This window comes from Dendrobates tinctorius, unplaced genomic scaffold (genome assembly GCF_039654945.1).
Source record: "Dendrobates tinctorius isolate UK_male_01 unplaced genomic scaffold, ASM3965494v1 ptg000058l, whole genome shotgun sequence".
NCBI classification, from domain to species: Eukaryota; Metazoa; Chordata; class Amphibia; order Anura; family Dendrobatidae; genus Dendrobates; species Dendrobates tinctorius.
The window spans coordinates 20271988-20295128 of record NW_027361726.1 but is presented as its reverse complement, the minus strand read 5'-3'; the positions used below and the strand labels follow the sequence as shown (position 1 = coordinate 20295128).

The 23141-nt window shown below is 42.2% G+C and overlaps 2 protein-coding genes across 2 annotated transcripts in view; both read right to left on the bottom strand.

Moving 5' to 3' along the window:
• Positions 1 to 1313: 1313 nt before the first annotated feature.
• On the bottom strand, positions 1314 to 4919 carry LOC141092231 (alpha-1-antiproteinase 2-like). The gene is given in 5 exon segments (XM_073578238.1): positions 1314 to 2946; positions 3588 to 3735; positions 3817 to 4087; positions 4201 to 4499; positions 4501 to 4919. Coding segments are annotated over 5 exon segments (1248 nt in total). The 5' UTR covers positions 4827 to 4919; the 3' UTR covers positions 1314 to 2742.
• Positions 4920 to 8021: 3102 nt separating this feature from the next.
• The window catches only part of LOC141092143 (serpin A3-3-like), an 85961-nt gene continuing 70841 nt past the window's right edge, over positions 8022 to 23141 (bottom strand). The window contains exons 4-5 of the mRNA XM_073578081.1: positions 8612 to 8711; positions 8022 to 8204 (exon numbers count right to left, since the gene is read on the bottom strand). Coding sequence (XP_073434182.1) covers positions 8172 to 8204; positions 8612 to 8711 — 133 coding nt within the window. The 3' untranslated portion in view covers positions 8022 to 8171. The remainder of the gene's footprint in view (positions 8205 to 8611; positions 8712 to 23141) is intronic.

The window sequence follows — 23141 nt, the reverse complement described above, 5'->3', positions numbered from 1 at the left end:
GTGCTGCGGTACTGGGGTGCCCAGAGCATTGGTCCGGTGGTAGGGAGCCCAAAGCAGTGCTGTAGTGCAGGGGGACCCAGAGCAGTGCTGTGGTACTGGGTTGACCAGAGCATTAGTGCAGTGCCGGGGGGCCCAGAGTAGTGCTGCGGTACTGGGGTGCCCAGAGCATTGGTCCGATGGTAGGGAGCCCAAAGCAGTGCTGTAGTGCAGGGGGGCCCAGAGCAGTGCTGTGGTACTGGGTTGACCAGAGCATTAGTGCAGTGCCGGGGGGCCCAGAGTAGTGCTGCGGTACTGGGGTGCCCAGAGCATTGGTCCGGTGGTAGGGAGCCCAAAGCAGTGCTGTAGTGCAGGGGGGCCCAGAGCAGTGCTGTGGTACTGGGTTGACCAGAGCATTAGTGCAGTGCCGGGGGGCCCAGAATAGTGCTGCGGTACTGGGGTGCCCAGAGCATTGGTCCGGTGGTAGGGAGCCCAAAGCAGTGCTGTAGTGCAGGGGGGCCCAGAGCAGTGCTGTGGTACTGGGTTGACCAGAGCATTAGTGCAGTGCCGGGGGGCCCAGAGTAGTGCTGCGGTACTGGGGTGCCCAGAGCATTGGTCCGGTGGTAGGGAGCCTAAAGCAGTGCTGTAGTGCAGGGGGGCCCAGAGCAGTGCTGTGGTACTGGGTTGACCAGAGCATTAGTGCAGTGCCGGGGGGCCCAGAGTAGTGCTGCGGTACTGGGGTGCCCAGAGCATTGGTCCGGTGGTAGGGAGCCCAAAGCAGTGCTGTAGTGCAGGGGGACCCAGAGCAGTGCTGTGGTACTGGGTTGACCAGAGCATTAGTGCAGTGCCGGGGGGCCCAGAGTAGTGCTGCGGTACTGGGGTGCCCAGAGCATTGGTCCGGTGGTAGGGAGCCCAAAGCAGTGCTGTAGTGCAGGGGGGCCCAGAGCAGTGCTGTGGTACTGGGTTGACCAGAGCATTAGTGCAGTGCCGGGGGGCCCAGAGTAGTGCTGCGGTACTGGGGTGCCCAGAGCATTGGTCCGATGGTAGGGAGCCCAAAGCAGTGCTGTAGTGCAGGGGGGCCCAGAGCAGTGCTGTGGTACTGGGTTGACCAGAGCATTAGTGCAGTGCCGGGGGGCCCAGAGTAGTGCTGCGGTACTGGGGTGCCCAGAGCATTGGTCCGATGGTAGGGAGCCCAAAGCAGTGCTGTAGTGCAAGGGGGGCACAGAGCAGTGCTGTGGTACTGGGTTGACCAGAGCATTAGTGCAGTGCCGGGGGGCCCAGAGTAGTGCTGCAGTACTGGGGTGCCCAGAGCATTGGTCCGATGGTAGGGAGCCCAAAGCAGTGCTGTAGTGCAGGGGGCACAGAGCAGTGCTGTGGTACTGGGTTGACCAGAGCATTAGTGCAGTGCCGGGGGGCCCAGAGTAGTGCTGCGGTACTGGGGTGCCCTGAGCATTGGTTTGATGCTGGGGGACCCAGAGCAGCGCTGCAGTGCCGGGGGGACCAGGGTGCTCAGAGCAGTGCTGTGATGTCAAGGGGCCCAGAGCAGTGCTGTGGTGTCTTGTGGCCCAGAAAAGTGTTGTGGTCCCAGGAAGCCCAGAGCAGGGGGCCCAGGGCAATACTGCAGTGCCAGGAAACCCTGAGCAGTGCTTCGGTGCCAGGGAGCCTAGAGCAGAGTTGTGGTGCCAGGGGGCTTAGAGCAGTACTGCGGTGCCAGGAAGCCTAGAGCAGTGTTTCGGTGCCAGGGAGTCTAGAGCAGTGTTGCGATGCCAGGGAGCCTAGAGCAGTGTTGCGGTGCCAGGGGGCTCAGAGTAGGGCTTCGGTGCCAGGGAGCATAGAGCAGTGTTGCGGTGCCAGGGGGCTCAGAGCATTGCTGCGGTGCCAGGGAGCCTAGAGCAGTGTTTCTATGCCAGGGAGTCTAGAGCAGTGTTGCGATGCTGGGGAGTCTAGAGCAGTATTGCGATGCCAGAGGGCTCAGAGCAATGTTGCGATGCCAGGGGACCCAGAGCAGTGCTAAGAGGCCCAGAGCAGTGCTGCGGTCCCAGGAAGCACATAGTAATGTTGCAGTGCCAGGGGGCCCAGAGCAGTGTTGCGGTCCCAGGAAGCCCAGAGCAATGTTGCTGTGTCAGGGGGCCCAGAACAGTGCTGCCATCCAAGGAAACCCAGAGCAGTGCTGTGGTGCCAGGAAACTCAGAGCAGTGCTGCAGTGCCAGGGAGCCTAGGGCAGTGCTGCGGTGCCAGGGGACCCTGGCTGGTCTGCTGCCGGTGGAGGATAGTGAGATGGACAGCAACTCACAGTGATCAGGGCAGCCAGCAACAGTCATTAAAGAGAATCTGTCAGCACAGAATGACTGTCCAAACGAAGCACAGGCCCTCAGTGCATCATGGCAATCAGACATATAAGTGCACCTTATCACCTGCTTGTTTTCCATCAGGCAAACAGTGACCGGTGGACAGTCACATACACTCACATGGACAGTCGGTGACAGGCATACACTCATCAACACCCATACAGTCAGCAAAAGGAGTGTAAGCTCTAGTGACACAATATCTGCAGGACTGGAAGCTAAATATCCTCCAGTTAGAGGCCTGGTACAGCGCCACCTCCTGGACGATGCAACCCAGTTGGACTAGGGGTGGATAGAGATTGGACAAAAAACATTTTTATCTTTAGAGTTTTCAGGTAAATCTGTCACAAGAAAAAGACGACAAACTCAGCACTACCGCATCTTTATTACTTCTCACATCCCAGAATAGTAGCGACACCGGTCACATTTCCACATTTTTTTTCAGTGGGTTGGTGATTCTTCCCATGAACAGAATTGTATTAGTCTCATCATCAGTGATGAGAACAAGAAATGGTTTGTTCACTTTTACATCGGGGGAAGGAGCAAAGAAAGTCAAGCCAAAACCGGTAAAAGGCGTCCCCTCTGTGCCTTTATTATCAACATTGAGGATGACCTTGTGGACTGCCTGGAGCAAAAGAAAGCAGAAGACATCAAATACAGGGTCAGTATATCACCATGGAGGAGTCAGGAAGGGTACACACTGGACAGATGACCACTCAGGTCCAAGCCTTAGAAGGTTCTAGGGACCCTCCTATGGAGTCCCGGACCAAGAACCCATCTTACCCTTATCTGAACACATAAGTAACAGTGATCCCTCCACTGATGTCTATGGGAGCCCCAAGTGTAGCCAAGCTGGCGAATGCCTCAGACTTCAATCATGGCCACTTCTTCTTGGTAGAAGCTGATGTGGCTTAGAGTTTCCTTAGAGAATTACTAACCTGGAATGGCGCTACAATCCTCTGAATGGCGCCCGGTGGTGCAGCATACAGACCTCTATCTCCAAGTGAACTGCACTGGTGTGCATGATGATTAGTGAGGTGCCAGCTTGTAACAAGCCAATGTGAGCTGCGGGTATTAGAAGCCTTATTGGTCACCAAAGTGGCAAGGATGTAGGTAGGAGTATTTGCCCCAAATGCCTGGAGCCAGAGGGGGGCCCACAAGATTTTCAATCTTTGCTAAGGTATTAAACTGGAAGTGCTTGTCCTTACATGTCCTGAGATGGGCACATGGAGTTCTGCAGTGTCACAATGGGAAATAACCACGTACCTGTGACACCCGCAGTTGGACATCCTGGGATATTCCAGAGAAGTTCGCCTGGACACTAAAGGCCATCACCATGCCCAGATCTCTTAGGACTGTCTTTAAGTCCAGGGAGGAGGTGATGGAAAACTTCGGTAAGTGAAGGTTTATGTTACTGAGGAAAGAAAACATTCAATGTTCAAACACAGGAGGCGAATACATTGTAACATCTCAAGAACTGATACATCATTCTTACCTTTTTCCCATTGATTTTCTCCATCCCATGATCATGTCCACAGACAAAGCTTCTTCTACATCATGGATCTTTCCGTGCTCGGGGACAATGAGGAGCATAGAAGCTTCGCTTTTGTACGGGAGCTCGATCACAGTGCACGGAAACGTCTCGTCTTGGTGAATGTTGTATACACCAGGGTTACTCATCATAGGAACATTCACTGTCGTGTCCTTATCCACAATGAACTTGTCATTTGTGGTCAGTAGAGGGACAAATGGACGCTTCCATTCCCCTATAGATAGATGATAAATAGAAACTGATAGATGTAACTTAGATATTAGACACATATTGATAGATTAGATTATTATAGATTTGCCTTTGATCAGCAGATATTTAATATCCTACCCTTAAACAAGACAAAATTGACAAGAACCATTAATGTGTCTGGATCCAAGTCTTTGATAACCTCTGGGATTTTTCCATCAGTTTTGCTCTTGACGTGATCATTGATCTGTCCCTTGACCTGTGGTCCATCTGTGAAGTCTGTCTTCACGATCTTCACCTGGTAGTAATGCTCGGTTTCATTACGAAAACTTTCAAGGATTTCCATATTTTTGTCCACAAATACGGCATTTCCAATGTTGATCTGTAGGTTGCTCTCCCGGTGGAGATGGCCCAGCGCTCCGTGCACTTCTGCCTCCTGTGTGGTTCTGGTTCAGGACATTCAGGATCTCTTGGTGAGTTGTGGATCGGGCTCCCAGCACCAGTATGGACAGCGTGGTGGAAATACTCAGTGGAGAGAAGACAATATTTTGGCTTGGAGATCCCTTCGCCCTTGATGATTTGGAGGCTACATGCTTAAAAAGCTTCAGTGCAAATTCAATATTTGCTGTAACTATTCCACTTTGGGCCTCTTTGAGTTGTTCACCATCTTCTGTCTTCTTGGGCTCCTCGCATGGAAAATTGCAAAAATGCTGGTCTAAAGCGATCACCATGGGGATGAACCATATGAGATACTGGAGGACCTTCATGGCTTCTTAGTAAATGCTGACCTGTAGAATGCAAAGTTGTATCCTTCATGTCATCAATATTAATGTAAAGAAAAATTATTGGTACTTTTTAAAAAGAACTGTCTCATTCCTGACAACCCCTTTAATTAAAGAGCAGATGACCAACCATAGGTCCAGCTCTTGACAACCTCCATTTTGCTGGGAGATGTTTCCATTGGCTGTATATTTTCTTAAATTAGCCACTACATGGAATAAGAGATAGTAGATAAGGTCTCCACTCTGACTCATAGTGGAAGGTCCCATGCAGGGAGATTTGAGGTTCAGGCTCCCTAGTAGGGTGTTATAACCCCAATAATCTGAAGGGTAAAATTTCTTCATGTGGAGAGTGACAAGCCAGGCCTGGCATGTCAGAGTGAGGAGACTTATACACCATGCATACCCCTCTAGGGAATTAAATATGCTAATTTGGAGAGGAAGAGGACTAGAACTCTAGCACTACCTATAGGAAGTAGCAATCCTAAAAGGCAATATTGACCCTTTAACGAGCATTGCCATGTGTTTTAGGAAAAAAGTCAGACCAGAATCTCAGTTTGCAGATGCGGTGTTTAATTCGTCAGTGCAAAGTGTGAGATCAGACTTCGGTAGGTGAGAGGCTTAAGACTGGAATACTTTGCACTGATGAGGAGCAATACCCCTAAACACCTTCTCTGCAAATTGAGATTCTGGTTTGACTTTTATCCTAAGTAACATTGTAAAGCTCGTTAAAGTGTCCATATTGACTTTTAGGCTTGCTACATTCAATAGGTGGCGCTAGAGTTGAAGTCTTATTCCTCTCTTAAGAGGCAATTTATATATTAAAACCCCATTAATGTAATATTTTCAGTCTGGTTTGATATATTTTCTATGCATTGGGGTCCTCGGTTTGCAAAAGTTCCACCAAAACTTAGACTATTTTTTGGAATGTTGAATGTAACATTGTGACTCTAAGGAAAGACATCTCATAAGGAGACTAAACATGTACATAGCGTTCCATTTGCTCATGGATGACAACCCCTGTGGGGCAAGTAGAGCTGGCCATATTGGTTGTCACTTGGCTTGACAGTAAAGGAGAACTTAACTACTCGGTTTCTCAGGGGTGGAATCTGAATTTTTGAGTTTTGACTAGCGCATATAGTAACAATGATTTCTACTGTACTGACAGTACTGTGGTGCTACACGAGACCCTTCCATCATCCCCCAACGCACCTGAAAGCTGCGAGGTGTCAGCCAGTAATCATCGGTATAATAAGAGGCTTTTAAACTGCAATCTCTGTATGCTTCCTGCTAAATTGTTTTGTAACCGCTGATATTGAGCCCTAATACCCAGGAACAGAACAGAACAGTTTATTTGCTCAGTAAATGATACTTTGTAACCTTGCAATACAACAAACACACTGTAGAAAGTTTTTCCTCCGTCGTCGGCTGCTTTTTATTTTGTTCATTTTGATGTTTTTAAACAAACATTAAAAAAGTAAAATAAAAACTGAATAATTCTCCAACGCTTTATCTGCCGTGCTGTTAGTTTATTTCTAGTTAGTTAGAGGTGGGAGCAGGAGCCCAAGGACTGGATGTCCGGGAGAAGGATTTATATTGTAGGCAAGTTCTGCTAATCCTCGGTAAAATCAATGTCAGATATTGGGAGAAACAATGAGGAAGTGAGCGGCGCTGAGATGGAGGAAGGAAAGCAGGAAGCTAAGGCTGTGTGCACACGATGCAGATTTGCAGCGGTTCCGCAGCGGATTTTACCGCGCAGAAACGTTGCATATCCGCATTGTGATGTACAGTAGCCTTAAAATCAATGTAAAAAAAAAAACGCTGTGCAGAGGCTGCGGATTTTTCAGCGCGGTACAAAATCCGCAGCATGTTACTTCTTTTGTGCGGTTTTCCATCTCCCCTGTCACCAAATCCGCAGGGGGAAAACCGCGATGGAAAACCGCACAAAAACCGCATGAAAACCGCATGAAAAATGGAAGAAATCCGCAGGAAAAATGAAGGTCATTTGACCTGCGGATTTCTTCCATTCTGCGCGGAAAAATCCACAGGGCCAAAAAGTACGTCTGCACTCAGCCAAAGAAGAAGGAGCAAGAAATTGATCTGCGAGGAAGATGGGAAGTGTGAGATCTGTATCGGTGTCACCATGTGATGACGCGCTCTCATTTTGGGTGACGCGGGCCAACAGTTATCATTTAAGATTCTCTGGGACTTGTAGTCCAGTCCATTCTAGGAGACAGAGTTAACTGCTGTGTGGTTAGGGTGGGGCTGCAGGCTGTTTAATATCCTGAGATCCTGCTGTTCACTGCCAGTTATATTCTGACCTACTCCTGTGTTACTTGCCTTGCTTTTCTCCCAGTGGACAGTGATGATTTGAGACCTCTATTCGATTTTTGACTATTCTCAGTCTTTAGGATTTTGTCCCTACACCATCCTTCTGATTCTGACCCGGCTCTTGCCTCTGGTTCGCTCCTCTGGCCAGCAGCCTTTCCATGGAAACAATCCACTGGACCCCATTTTAAGTCCAGATCCCTGTACAGGGGTTAAAGGATTAAAGTCGGAGTTCCTTTCAAATCTGCCAGATGGAGTGACCTCTGCCAAGTATGTCCAAGGTGGCCCTTTTTGAGCCTGCGGCCTCTGACAGACAGTACAAGAAGTAAGAACATAGGAGGAGAGGAAAGGAGAAAGGAAAGGACTTTCAGTGTTCAGACATCTTGGGAGAATGAACCTGGGGCAAAATACTATTATTATCTTAATCATCACAATATGGAGATTTACAGGAAGAAAACTGATACAAAGAAACCAAAGAGTCACACAGTATGGCATTGGCAAACTAATGATAAACATCTCCATCAGCTGAACATTATTCCATGACATAAGCCTGCAGCTGTTGTAAGAAGAAAAAGGTTGGAAGGTTGAAGGGTGAGAGGGAGAAGGGACGGTAGAAGGTAAAGAAAGAATTGAGGAAGAAATGAAAAAAAAAAACGAGGGGATGGTTGTGAGAGGGGAAGAGGTAGATAGAAAGGGAAGAAGGATGGACAGTTGGAACAAAGCAAAGAAGGAACAAGGGAAGGGAAGAATGATTGGGAGGAGCAGATTTTATAGTGTTAATTCCCCAATGTGTATAGAAGCTAAGTTCCTTCCCCACATATCAGTAAATATCAGATATAAGACAGGAGCCGCCGACACCTTCATCTGCATCTTTATTATTTTAAAGAGATAAATATTTAGTCTTAAAGGGGAAGTTTTCTAATTCTGGAAACGCTAATAAGCAACAAGCTTTAAGTTGTGAGAGGTTGAAGGAAGCAGATCAGTTCTTCTGGTAATTTTCCTCATTTATGGGAAAGATGCCGATATTTTGGCTACGGTCTGTGGAAGAGAAAACAACATGGGGTAACAATCACTAACAGACAGCAAAAGTTGTCAAATATCATGGGCCCGTAGCTGAGCCCCTGTGTGAGCCAATAGTGTGGTGACAGTATGTAACTTCAGGAAGATGAAATATGAGGAGCTGTTTGTTGCGGATTTACACCGTCCACTGCCAGTTTTGCCCTCCAATATCCACAGCAATCACTCATACTAAAGCAGGAGCCCCAATAATACTGCAGTGCCGACTACTATTAATGATGCATTAGTGTAAAGTCTATAGCGCCAACCTAATCTGTGCGGCCGTACAAAGCTATGTGTTCTGTCACATTGACAATCCTACTTCTCCAGCATAAGCATCGAAGGATAATGCAATAACCCCACCACAAAAAACAATGCAGAAACGTCACCTTTCTTGTCTTGGACTCAAATCCATTCTGGACATTTACTTCAGTGATGACGGCAGCACAACCAAACAGAGTGGCCCTGGGGACCTGGAGATTAACCCTCCTGCACAAAGCAGAGACAGAAACCGCTAGTATGCTTATTAATCACAATGATAAATTCACCACATAGACCAAAAGAAACAGCAAGGTTACTACAATAAAGGCAGTGATATAGCAGGTACGGTATATTTTACACAACAAGGGCAATATTATAGTAGTTATATTCTTGCACATAGGAGCAGTATTATAATAGTTATATTCTTGTACATAGGAGCAGTATTATAGTAGTTATATTCTTGTACATAGGGAGCAGTATTATAGTAGTTATATTCTTGTACATAGGGAGCAGTATTATAGTAGTTATATTCTTGCACATAGGGGCAGTATAATAGTAGTTATATTCTTGTACATAGGGGGCAGTATTATAGTAGTTATATTCTTGTACATAGGGGCAGTATTATAGTAGTTATATTCTTGTACATAGAGGGCAGTATTATAGTAGTTATATTCTTGTACATGGGGCAGTATTATAGTAGTTATATTCCTGTACATAGGAGCAGTATTATAGTAGTTATATTCTTGTACATAGGGACAGTATTATAGTAGTTATATTCTTGTACATAGGAGCAGTATTATAGTAGTTATATTCTTGTACATAGGAGCAGTATTATAGTAGTTATATTCTTGTACATAGGGGCAATATTATAGTAGATCTATTCTTGTACATAGGTGCAGTATTATAGTAGTTATATTCTTGTACATAGGTGCAGTATGTAGTAGTTATATTCTTGTACATGGGGGCAGTATTATAGTAGTTATGTTCTAGTACATAGTGACAGAATTATAGTAGTTATATTCTTGTAAATAGGGGCAGTAGTATAGTAGTTATATTCTTGTACATAGGAGCAGTATTATAGTAGCTATAGTCTTGTATATGGCAGCAGTATTATAGTAGTTATATTCTTGTACATAGAAGCAGTAATATAGTATTTATATTCTTGTACATAGGTGCAGTATTATAGTAGTTATATTCTTGTAAATAGGAGCAGTATTATAGTAGTTATATTCTTGTAAATAGGGGCAGTATTATAGTAGTTATATTTTTGTACATAGGAGCAGTATTATAGTAGCTATAGTCTTGTATATGACAGCAGTATTTTAGTAGTTATATTCTTGTACATAGGAGCAGTATTATAGTAGCTATAGTCTTGTATATGGCAGCAGTATTATAGTAGTTATATTCTTGTACATAGAAGCAGTAATATAGTATTTATATTCTTGTACATAGGTGCAGTATTATAGTAGTTATATTCTTGTAAATAGGAGCAGTATTATAGTAGTTATATTCTTGTACATGGGGGCAGTATTATAGTAGTTATGTTCTTGTACATAGTGACAGAATTATAGTAGTTATATTCTTGTAAATAGGGGCAGTAGTATAGTAGTTATATTCTTGTACATAGTAAGCAGTGTTATAGTCTTGTACATAGGAGCAGTATCACAGTAGTTCTATTCTTATACAAAGGGGCAGTATTATAGTAGTTATATTCTTGTACATAGTAAGCGGTATTATAGTAGTTATATTCTTGTACATAGGGGCAGTATTATAGTAGTTATATTCTTGTACATAGTAAGCGGTATTATAGTAGTTATATTCTTGTACATAGAGACAGTATTATAGTAGATATATTCTTGTATATAGGGGTAGTATAGTAGCTATATTCTTGTATATAGGGGTAGTATAGTAGCTATATTCTTGTGCATAGTAAGCAGTGTTATAGTCTTGTACATAGGAGCAGTATCACAGTAGTTCTATTCTTATACAAAGGGGCAGTATTATAGTAGTTATATTCTTGTACATAGTAAGCGGTATTATAGTAGTTATATTCTTGTACATAGGGGCAGTATTATAGTAGTTATATTGTTGTACATAGTAATCAGTATTATAGCAGATACAGTGCATTGTGAAAGTATTCGGCTCCCTGGAACTTTTCAACCTTTTCCCACATATCATGCTTCAAACATAAAGATACCAAATGTAAATATTTGGTGAAGAATCAACAACAAGTGGGACACAATTGTGAAGTTGAACAAAATTTATTGGTTATTTTAAATTTTTGTGGAAAGTCCAAAACTGAAAAGTTGGGCGTTCAATATTTTATTTGGCCCCTTTACTTTCAGTGCGGCAAACTCACTCCAGAAGTTCATTGTGTATCTCTGAATGATCCAATGTTGTCCTAAATGACTAATGATGATAAATATAATCCATTTGTGTGTAACCAAGTCTCCGTATAAATGCACCTGCTCTGTGATAGTATCAGGGTTCTGTTTGAAGCACAGAGAGCATCATGAAAACCAAGGAACACAACAGGCAGGTCCGTGATACTGTTGTGGAGAAATTTAAAGCCAGATTTGGATGCAAAATGATTTCCAAAACTTTAAACATCCCAAGGAGCACTTTGCAAGCGATCATATTGAAATGGAAGGAGTATCATACCACTGCAAATCTACCAAGACCCGGCCGTCCCTCTAAACTTTCATCTCAAACAAGGAGAAGACTGATCAGAGATGCAGCCAAGAGGCCCATGATCACTCTGGATGAACTGCAAAGATCTACAGCTGAGGTGGGACAGTCTGTCCATAGGACAACAATCAGTCGTACACTGCACAAATCTGGCCTTTATGGAAGAGTGGCAAGAAGAAAGTCATTTCTCAAAGATATCCATAAAAAGTGTCATTTAAAGTTTGCCACAAGCCACCTGGGAGACACACCAAATATGTGGAAGATGCTCTGGTCAGATGAAACCAAAATCAAACTTTTAGGCAACAATGCCAAACGATATGTTTGGCGTAAAGGCAACACAGCTCATCACCCTGAACACACCATCCCCACTGTCAAACATGGTGGTGGCAGCATCATGGTTTGGGCCTCCTTTTCTTAAGCAGGGACAGGGAAGATGGTTAAAATTGATGGGAAGATGGATGGAGCCAAATACAGGACCATTCTTGAAGAAAACCTGTTGGAGTCTGCAAAAGACCTGAGACTGGGACGGAGATTTGTCTTCCAACAAGACAATGATCCCAAACATAAAGCAAAATCTACAATGGAATGGTTCACAAATAAACGTATCCAGGTGTTAAAATGGCCAAGTCAAAGTCCAGACGTGAATCCAATTGAGAATTTGTGGAAAGAGCTGAAAACTGCTGTTCACAAACGATCTCCATCAAACCTCACTGAGCTCGAGCTGTTTGCCAAGGAAGAATGGGCAACAATTTCAGTCTCTCAATGTACAAAACTGATAGAGACATACCCCAAGTGACTTGCAGCTGTAATCGCAGCAAAAGGTGGCGCAACAAAGTTTTAAGTTAAAGGCGCTGAATAATATTGCACACCCCACTTTTCAGTTTTTGAAGTTCCACAAAAATTTAAAATAAACAATAAATTTCGTTCAACGTCACAATTGAATTGTGCTCCACTTGTTGATTCTTCACAAGAATTTACATTTGGTATCTTTATGGAGCAGTATCATAGTAGTTATATTCTTGTACATCCTTATGTAGTTATATTGTTGTACATAGTGACAGAGGAGGACGCCCACGCGAAACGCGCATCAGGGCTGCTGTAGGGCACACCGCTATATTCATGACCTCCTATTTTTGGTATACTTGATATTTAATCTTATAAACAAACAGGTGTGGTGGTCAGGGTAGCATATATTGCACTTTAGATGCACGTGTCACTTTTTTCAATCTTTAGGGAAACATTATATACAATTAAATAATCTCTTGTGCAATCTTTGTGATTGAGGTTTATGAATTTTGCCCATACTGTTGCTCTAGTGTTTGTGTGTCCTCACACATGAGCTTTGGAATACGCTTTGTTTTATGAGCTTGTATAACTGCTTAATGTGAGTAATAAAATTTGGTATATATTTTTCATATTTCCCTAGTTGGACTTTTTTTGCTCCAGTGTTTTTGCTTGTAGGATCTATAGTATGTGGAGTGTCCGTATTTACAATTTGTCCTATGAATAGATTATCTTATGTATTGATATGTACCAGTGGATATTTTTCTTTAGTTATATTCTTATACATATGGGCAGTATTATAGTATTCTCCAGGGATTGGAGAAGCAGGAAGCGCATCTGCATATTTCCGGTGCATTCTGGGAAGAGGAGAAGAGTCGCCTTAAGCTGATCGATCACTGGGACTTGCCGGGTCTCGCTGTTTGAGGACATCGCAAAACCAGGGATTGGAGAAGCAGGAAGCTCATCTGCATATTTCCGATGCATTCTGGGAAGAGAAGAGTCGCCTTAAGCTGATCGATCGCTGGGACTTGCCGGGTCTCGCTGTTTGAGGACATCGCAAAATCAGGGATTGGAGAAGCAGGAAGCTCATCTGCATATTTCCGGTGCATTCTGGGAAGAGGAGAAGAGTCGCCTTAAGCTGATCGATCGTTGGGACTTGCCGGGTCTCGCTGTTTGAGGACATCGCAAAACCAGGGATTGGAGAAGCAGGAAGCTCATCTGCATATTTCAGGTGCATTCTGGGAAGAGGAGAAGAGTCGCCTTAAGCTGATCAATCGCTGGGACTTGCCGGGTCTCGCTGTTTGAGGACATCGCAAAACCGCGTGCGAGTTTCCACCCATCATAGCCTCCATCAGCAATATGGAAGAGAAGAAAATCCACATGGTCACCTGCAACACATGCTACATGTTTACGGATCTTCCGGCCCGAAAACTCAACTTTACCTGTCAGAAGTGCAAACTTGTTGCCCTCTTAGAGGAAAAGGTGCAGGGACTGGAAGAAAGAATAGCAACATTGAAGGTAATTAAAGAACATGAGGACTTCTTGGATGAAGCAGAAGCAACCATTCAGGATTTGGAAAGTGAGAAAAGCTTCAGAGCACATACAGAGGCTGAAAAGTGGAGCCATGTGATGAAAAGAAGCAAACGGATCAAGTGGTCATCACTACCCACACAGCTTAGCAACCAATATGAAGCCCTCATGCTGGAGAACGAAAATGGTACAGCTCAGGATGATACCGTATCTACAAGAGAAGACACGCTATCAAAAAAAGTTACTCTGTCAACAAAAGCGGAAACAAATGACACTCAAAAACACTCACGAGCAACAAGCAGTGCGTCCAGAAAGAAAAGAAGAGTGGTAGTTGTGGGCGACTCACTACTAAGAGGAACGGAGGCAACTATCTGCAGGCCGGACATAACCGCACGAGAAGTATGCTGCCTCCCAGGAGCAAAAATCAAGGATATGGCCAACAGGATACCAACTATCCTCAAATCCAAGGACGACTACCCTTTCCTACTAATACATGTAGGCACAAACGACACGGCAAGAAATGACCTACCAACTATCTGCGAAGACTTTGAAATTCTGGGGAAGAAAATAAAGGTTGTTTTCTCATCAATCCTCCCAGTCGATGGCCATGGCATCAGAAGATGGAATAGGATACTAGAGATGAACAACTGGCTATGACGGTGGTGCAGGCAGCAAGGATTTGGATTCTTGGACCATGGCGTGAATTACCTCCACGATGGACTTCTCGCAAGAGATGGGATACACCTCACAAAACCTGGGAAATACACATTCGCCAGAAGACTTGCCACACTCATCAGGAGGGCGTTAAACTAGAAGAAGAGGGGATGGGAGGAAAAACAGCAGACAAGAACATGCAGCAGAAGGACAAACTGATCAAGGATACTAGATGTGGTAAAGAGGACCCAAGACAGGGTACTCAGAAGGAAGCTAAGAAAAATGAAGCAAAACTTCTTTCCTGCATGCTGATCAACGCAAGAAGCCTGACCAATAAGACTGAAGATCTGGAGTTGGTAATGTATGAGGAACAATACGACATAGTAGGAATAACTGAGACATGGTTAGACGACAGCTATGACTGGGTGGCTAACTTGCAAGGATATGATTTGTTTAGGAGGGATCGTAAAAAAAGGAAAGGGGGTGGAGTCTGTCTATATATAAAGTCCACTTTAAAGCCCACACTAAGAGAAGATATACAAGAGGGAAACGAAGAGATGGAGTCTCTATGGGTGGAGATACAAGAGGGAAAAGTAATAAAATCCTCATAGGGGTTTGTTATAAGCCACCAAATATAAAATAAACCACTGAAAATGTATTATTGAAACAAATAGACAAAGCAGCAAATCACAATGAGGTGATTATTATGGGGGACTTCAACTACCCCGACATAGACTGGGAAACTGAAAACTGCGTGTCTCAGAAAGGAAACCAATTTCTGTCAGTGACTAAGGATAATTATCTGTCACAACTTGTGCAGGGCCCAACTAGAGGGACAGCCCTTCTGGACTTAATTTTAAGCAACAGGCCAGATAGAATAACAGAAGTACGAGTCGCACCTAGGGAACAGTGACCACAATATAATACAATTCCACTTGTCCTTCAGTAAGGTGCCCTGGAAGGGGGTTACGAAAACGCTGAATTTCAGGGAAGCAAAGTTTGATCAGCTTAGAGAGGACCTTCGCCGAATTGATTGGGACAATGTCCTCAAAAATAGGAGCACAGAAAATAAATGGGAAATATTTAAATCAGTTCTACACACCCACTGCGAGCTAGCCATACCGTACAGAAATAAAGGGGCTAGGAACAGGAGAACACCAGTGTGGCTAAATAAGGATGTAAAAAGGGCAATAAATAACAAGAACAAGGCATTTAGGAAGCTAAAACAAGAAGGCAATGAAGAAACAATAAAAAGTTATAGAGAAAAAAATAAAATGTGTAAAAAACAAATACATTTAGCAAAAGTTGAAACTGAGAGACTCATTGCTAAGGAAAGTAAAACAAACCCCAAACTATTCTTTAATTATATAAACAGTAAAAAGATTAAAATTGATGGTGTCGGCCCTTTAAAGAACAATGAGGGTGAAATCATAGAGAGCGATGTGGGAAAAGCAAATGTTTTAAATACTTTTTTCTCAACAGTGTTCACACAGGAAAAGGATTTGCCAGGGGAAATGCAGAGTGATAATGTAAACTCCCCATTAAGTGTTACCTGCCTAACCCAGGAAGAAGTGCAGAACCGCCTTAGTATGATTAAAATTGACAAATCACCAGGCCCTGATGGCATTCACCCTCGGGTATTAAGGGAGTTAAGTAATGTGATAGACAGGCCTCTATTCCTTATATTTAAAGACTCTATAGAAACAGGGTCTGTTCCTTTTGATTGGCGGCAAGCAAATGTGGTACCAATATTCAAAAAGGGGTGTAAAAGGGAACCTGGAAACTATAGGCCGGTAAGCTTAACATCTGTTGTGGGTAAAATTTTTGAAGGGTTTCTAAGGGATACCATTATGGAATATCTCAATGTTAATAAATGTTTAACTCCATATCAACATGGATTTATGAAGGATCGCTCCTGTCAAACTAACCTGATCAGCTTCTATGAGGATGTAAGCTCTCAAATGGACCAAGGAGAATCATTGGATGTCATTTATCTCGACTTCTCTAAAGCATTTGACACTGTCCCACATAAAAGATTGGTAAGTAAGAAGAGAAAGTTTGGGCTAGGGGAAAATGTGTGTAGATGGGTAGGTAGCTGGCTTAGTGATAGAAAACAAAGAGTGGTTATTAATGGGGCATACTCAGATTGGCCCAGGGTTACTAGTGGGGTACCACAGGGTTCTGTATTGGGCCCCCTACTATTTAATATATTTATTAATGTTCTAGTGGATGACTTACACAGTAAAATATCAGTATTTGCAGATGATACAAAACTATGTAAGGTAGTTAACACAAAGGGGACAGTATGCAACTACAGACAGATTTGAGTAAATTGGAGAATTGGGCTGAAAAATGGCAAATGAGGTTTAACACAGATAAGTGTAAGGTTATGCACATGGGAAGGAGAAACAGATGCTACAATTACTTACTAAATGGGAAACTGCTGGGGAAATCAGACATGGAAAAAGACTTAGGCATCTTAGTCAATAAGAAGCTAAATTGGAGTGCCCAGTGTCAGGCAGCTGCAACCAAAGCAAATAGGGTCATGGGATGCATTAGAAGAGGTCTGGGGACACGAGATGAAACATAATTCTCCCTCTGTACAAATCACTCGTCAGACCACACTTGGAGAATTGTGTGCAATTTTGGACGCCGGTGCTCAAGAAAGACATTACTGAACTTGAAAGGGTTCAAAGGAGGGCTACTAAAATGATAAATGGAGTTGGTTCACTACAATACCTGGAAAGGTTATCAAAATTAGGTTTATTTACTCTAGAAAAGAGAAGACTTAGGGGAGACCTAATATATATGTACAAGTATATCATAGGGCAATGCAGAGATCTCTCCAATGAACTGTTTGTACCAAGGACTGTGACAAGAACAAGGGGGCATTCTCTTCGTTTGGAGGAAAGGCAATTTCTGCACCAGCATAGAAGAGGGTTCTTCACGGTAAGAGCAGTGAGGCTCTGGAATTCTCTTCCTGAGGAAGTGGTGATGGCCAACTCACTGAATGAATTTAAGAAAGGAATGGATGCTTTTCTTGTAACAGTATAGAAGGTTACAAATGACAGAATATTATAGGTAGATGGTTGACCCAGCTTAGGGGCAGGAATTTTTTTCCCTATGGAGAAAATTGGCTTCTACCTTGTGGGTTTTTTGCCTTCCCCAGGATCAACAATGCAGAACAGCTGCACTAAAAATAGGCTGAACTAGAAGGACATAAGGTCTTCCTTCAGCCTTCAAAACTATGTTACTATAGTAGTTATATTCTTGTACATAGGAGCAGTATTATAGTAGCTATAGTCTTGTATATGGCAGCAGTATTATGGTAGTTATATTCTTGTACATAGGGGCAATATTATAGTAATATTCTTGCACATAGAAAGCAGTATTATAGTAGTTATATTCTTGTACATAGGAGCAGTATTATAGTAGTTATATTCTTGTACATAGGGGCAGTATTATAGTACTGAGAAAAAATAAGTCCAGCGCTGTAAGTCCATAAAATCCATTTTCTTTTATTCCATCACTTCCAATAGTATAAAAGCAATTACGTCATAGTCCAAAACGTTAAAATCTAACGCTTTTCAACGCAAAACCGTGCGTCTTAATCATTGACAAAGATCTAATGGCAGACTAAACATTTTAGACTAGTTCACAGTTCAATCCCACCCACCCACAACAGGATCCGTGCGCTTCAGGAGGAGGTGAGCAGACACTAAACTTTTTTGTATATTTTCAGTATTATAGTAGTTATATTCTTGTACATAGTAAGCAGTATTATAGTAGCTATATTCTTGTACATAGGAGCAGTATTATAGTAGTTATATTCTTGTACATAGGGGGCAGTATTATAGTAGTTATATTCTTGTACACAGGGGCAGTATTAGTAGTAATATTCTTGTACATAGGGACAGTATTATAGTAGCCATATTCTTGTACATAGGAGCAGTATTATACTTGATATACACTTGTACATAGGGGCAGTATTATAGTAGTTATACTCTTGTTCATAGGAGCAGTATTATAGTAGTTATATTCTTTTACATAGGTGTAGTATTATAGTAGTTATATTCTTGTACAAAGAAGCAGTAATATAGTATTTATATTCTTGTACATATGGTCAGTATTATAGTAGTTATATTCTTGTACATAAGGGCAGTATTATAGTAGTTATACATATTGTACATAGGGACAGTGTTATAGTAGTTATATTCTTGTATATAGGAGCAGTATTATAGTGGTTATATTCTTGTACACAGTAATCAGTATCCTATCTCTCCGACCGCTCCTTTACTGTATCTTTTGCCGGTTCCTCCTCCTCTCACCTTCCCCTTACTGTTGGGGTCCCCCAAGGATCGGTTCTAGGCCCCCTCCTCTTCTCCTTGTACACTGCATTGTATTGGTCAAACAATCAGTAGATTTGGTTTCCAGTACCATCTCTATGCTGATGACACCCAATTATACGCTTCTTCTCCTGACATCACGCCAGCCTTTCTAGAAAACACCGGCGATTGTCTAAACGCTGTGTCTAATATCATGTCCTCACTATATCTGAAACTGAACCTGTCAAAGACTGAACTCCTGGTGTTTCCTCCCTCTACTAATGTACCTATACCCGACATTGCTATTTCTGTGTGTGGCTCCACTATTACTCCCCAGCAACAGGCCCGCTGTCTTGGGGTCATACTTGATTCCGAGCTTTCCTTTGCCCCCCACATTCGATCACTGGCATTCGATCTTGTCATCTGCACCTCAAAAACATTTCTAGAATTCGACCTTTTCTTACTTTTGACTCTGCAAAAACTCTTACTGTTTCTCTTATTCATTCTCGTCTGGACTATTGTAACTCTCTTCTAATCGGTCTCCCTCTTACCAAACTCTCCCCTCTCCAATCTGTCTTGAATGCTGCAGCCAGGATCATATTCCTCACCAATCGCTACACCGATGCCTCTACCTTGTGCCAGTCATTACACTGGCTACCCATCCACTCCAGAATTCAGTATAAACTTATTACCCTCACCCACAAAGCCCTCCATGGCTCAGCACCACCCTACATCTCCTCCCTTGTTTCAGTATACCACCCTACCCGCGCCCTCCATTCTGCTGATGACCTGAGGTTAGTATCCTCAATAGTCAGAACCTCCCACTCCCGTCTCCAAGACTTTACACGTGCCGCGCCAATTCTTTGGAATGCACTTCCCAGGTCAATACGATTAGTCACCAATCCCCACAATTTTAAGCGTGCCCTGAAAACGCATTTATTCAGACTGGCCTATCGCCTCAACACATTAACCTAATCTATCCCTGTGTGGCACAGCCAAAAGTTTTACGATAACCAGATTTCCTGCATCATGTTCCCACATGCTTTATGCATCCATTAGCCCTCTGTGTCTGTACTGATACACACTCAACATTATGGCTGGTTCATACAATCAGGGCAACTGTTACCACCCACCTTTCGTGTCTACCTCTTTCCTCATAGACTGTAAGCTTGCGAGCAGGGCCCTCATTCCTCTTGGTATTTGTTATAATCTACTGTATGTGATTATTGTTATGCTGTAATGTCTATTGTCTGTACAAATCCCCTCTGAAATGTAAAGTGCTGCGGAATATGTCGGCGCTATAAAAATAAAATTTATTATTATTATCAGTATTATAGTAGTTATATTCTTGTACACATGGGAAGTATTAAATTAGTTATATTCTTGTTCATAGGGGCAGTATTATAATAGTTATACATATTGTACATAGGGAAAGTATTATAGTAGTTATATTCTTGTACATAGTAAGCAGTATTATAGTAGTTATATTCTTGTACATAAGGGCAGTGTTATAGTAGGTATTCTTGTAAACTGGGATAGTATTAGAAGTTATATTCTTGTACACAGGGGATCTATTAGAGTAGCTATATTCTTGTACTTAGGAGCAGTATTATGGTAGTTATATTCTTGTACATAGGGGTAGTATTATAGTAGTTATATTCTTGTACACAGTAATCAGTATTATAGTAGTTATATTCTTGTACACATGGGAAGTATTAGTTATATTCTTGTACATAGGGGCAGTATTATAGTAGTTATACAAATTGTACATAGGGACAGTATTATAGTAGTTATAGTCTTGTACATAGTAATCAGTATTATAGTAGTTATATTCTTGTACATAGAGGCAGTATTATAGTAGGTATTCTTGTAAACTGGGGCAGTATTAGTAGATATATTCTTGTACACAGGGGAAGCATTAGAGTAGCTATATTCTTGTATTTAGGAGCAGTGTCATAGTAGTTATATTCTTGTACATAGAAGCAGTGTCATAGTAGTTATATTCTTGTACATAGGGGCAGTATTATATTAGTTATATTCTTATACATAGGGGCAGTATTATAGTAGTTACATTCTTGTACATAGGGGAAGTATTATAATAGTTATATTATTGTACATAGGGACAGTATTATAGTAGTTATATTCTTGTACATAGGAGCAGTATTATAGTAGTTACATTCTTGTACATAGGGGCAGTATTATAGTAGGTATTCTTGTAAACTGGGGCAGTGTTAGTAGTTATATTCTTGTACACAGGGGAAGTATTAGAGTATCTATATTCTTGTACTTAGGAGCAGTGTCATAGTAGTTATATTTTTGTACATAGGAGCAGTATTATAGTAGTTATATTCTTGTACATAGGGGCAGTATTATAGTCGTTATATTCTTGTACTTAGAGGCAGTATTATAGTAGTTATATTCTTGTACATAGGAGCAGTATCATAGTAGTTATATTCTTGTACATAGGGGCAGTATTATATTAGTTATATTCTTGCACATAGGGGCAGTATTATAGTAGTTATGCATATTCTTGTACATAGGGGCAGTATTTTAGTAGTTATATTATTGTACATAGGGACAGTATTATAGTAGTTACATTCTTGTACATAGGGGCAGTATTATAGTAGGTATTCTTGTGAACGGGGGCAGTGTTGGTAGTTATATTCTTGTACACAGGGGAAGTATTAGAGTAGCTATATTCTTGTACTTAGGAGCAGTGTCATAGTAGTTATATTCTTGTACATAGGAGCAGTATCATAGTAGTTATGTTCTTGTACATAGGGGTAGTATTATAGTAGTTATATTCTTGTACATAGGAGCAGTATTATAGTAGTTATAATCTTGTACATAGGGGCAGTATAATAGTAGTTATATTCTTGTACATAGGAGTATTATAGTAGTTATATTCTTGTATATAGGTGCAGTATTATAGTAATTATATTCTTGTACATAGGGGTAGTATTATAGTAGTTATAGTCTTGTACATATGAGCAGTATTATAGTAATTATATTCTTGTACATAGGAGCAGTATTATAGTAGTTACATTCTTGTACATAGGGTGCAGTATTATAGTAGCTATATTTTTGTAAATAGGGGCAGTATTATCGTAGTTTCAGTTCTGCTCAAAATTTTACATACCCTGGTAGAATTTTCGCTTTCTTGGCCTTTTTTCAGAGACTATGAATGATAACACCAAAACTTTTTCTCCACTCATGGTTAGTGGTTGGGTGAAGCCATTTATTGTCAAACTACTGTGTTTTCTCTTTTTAAATCATAATGACAACCCAAAACTTCCAAATGACCCTGATCAAAAGTTTACATACCCGATTTCTTAATACGATGTATTGCCCCCTCTAATATCAATGACAGATTGAAGTCTATTGTGGTAGTTGTGGATGAGGTTCTTTATTTTCTGAGATGGTAAAGCTGCTCACTCTTCTAGGGAAAAAGCCTCCAGTGGCTCAATATTGAGGTCAGGGAACTGAGATGGTCACTCCAGAACCTTCACTTTGATCTGCTGTAGCCAATGACAGGTCAACTTGGCCTATTGTTTTGGATTGTTGTCATGTTGGAACATCCAACTACGTCCCATGCGCAGCTTCTGGGCTGATGAGTGCAAATTTGCCTCCAGCATTTGCTGTTAACATGCTGCATTCATCTTTCCTTCAACTTTGACCAAGTTTCCTGTGCCTTTGTAGCTCACACATCCCCAAAACATCAGCAATCCACCTCTGTGCTCTACAGTCAGAATGGTGTTCCTTTCATCATAGGCCTTGTTGACCTCGCTCCAAATGTAACGTTTATGGTTGTGGCCAAAAAGTTTAATTTTGGTCTCATCACTCCTAATTACCTTGTTCCAGAAGTTTTGAGACTTGCCTCTGTGCTGTTTTGCGTATTTTAGGCGAGATACTTTGTGGCGTTTGCACAGTAATGGCTTTCTTCAGCTGATGTTATTTGTGGGTTTTTCTTTGCATCCTGAACAATTTTCTTGGCAGTTGTGGACAAAATTTTGTTGGCCTACCTGATTGTGGTTTTGTTTTTAAAGAGCCCCTGATTTTCCATTTGTTAATCACAGCTTGAACGCTGCTGATTGGCGTTATCAATTCCTTGGATATCTTTTTGTATCCGTTTCCTGTTTTATACAGTTTAACTACCTTTTCCTGTAGATCCATTGACAATTCTTTTGCTTCCCCCATGACTCACAATCCAGAAACACCCTTGGCACCCCAGTCCGACACTGTATAGACCAATATTGATATCACCGCCATATGGTCAGTGGTAGATAACAGTCCTATGGAGCATATAAGAGATCACAGCACAGTTACAGATAGTGTCTTACCGCCGACGTTCTTTCTGAAGGAATCGTTCACTTTTCATGTTTTTTCCATCTGGCCAAGACCGACACTGACAATTCTCCAGCCAGGACTCAGCTACAGAAAATACAAGAAAGACACATTTCACTTCTCATATTCCAGCCCCATCACCATCTATCCCCAACCTGCGCAAACCCCTCATCCTGCTGATACCCAAATGTTGAGTCGCTGCTGCCGTATGTGTCCCTATTACTGCACCTGCTGGGTGATTCTCTCTGCCCTTTATATTCTAAAGCAACCCTCTACAATATAGTAATGCCGGTGCAAGTGCCCTAGAAAACAGTGCCCACATTTTGCCCCCTAG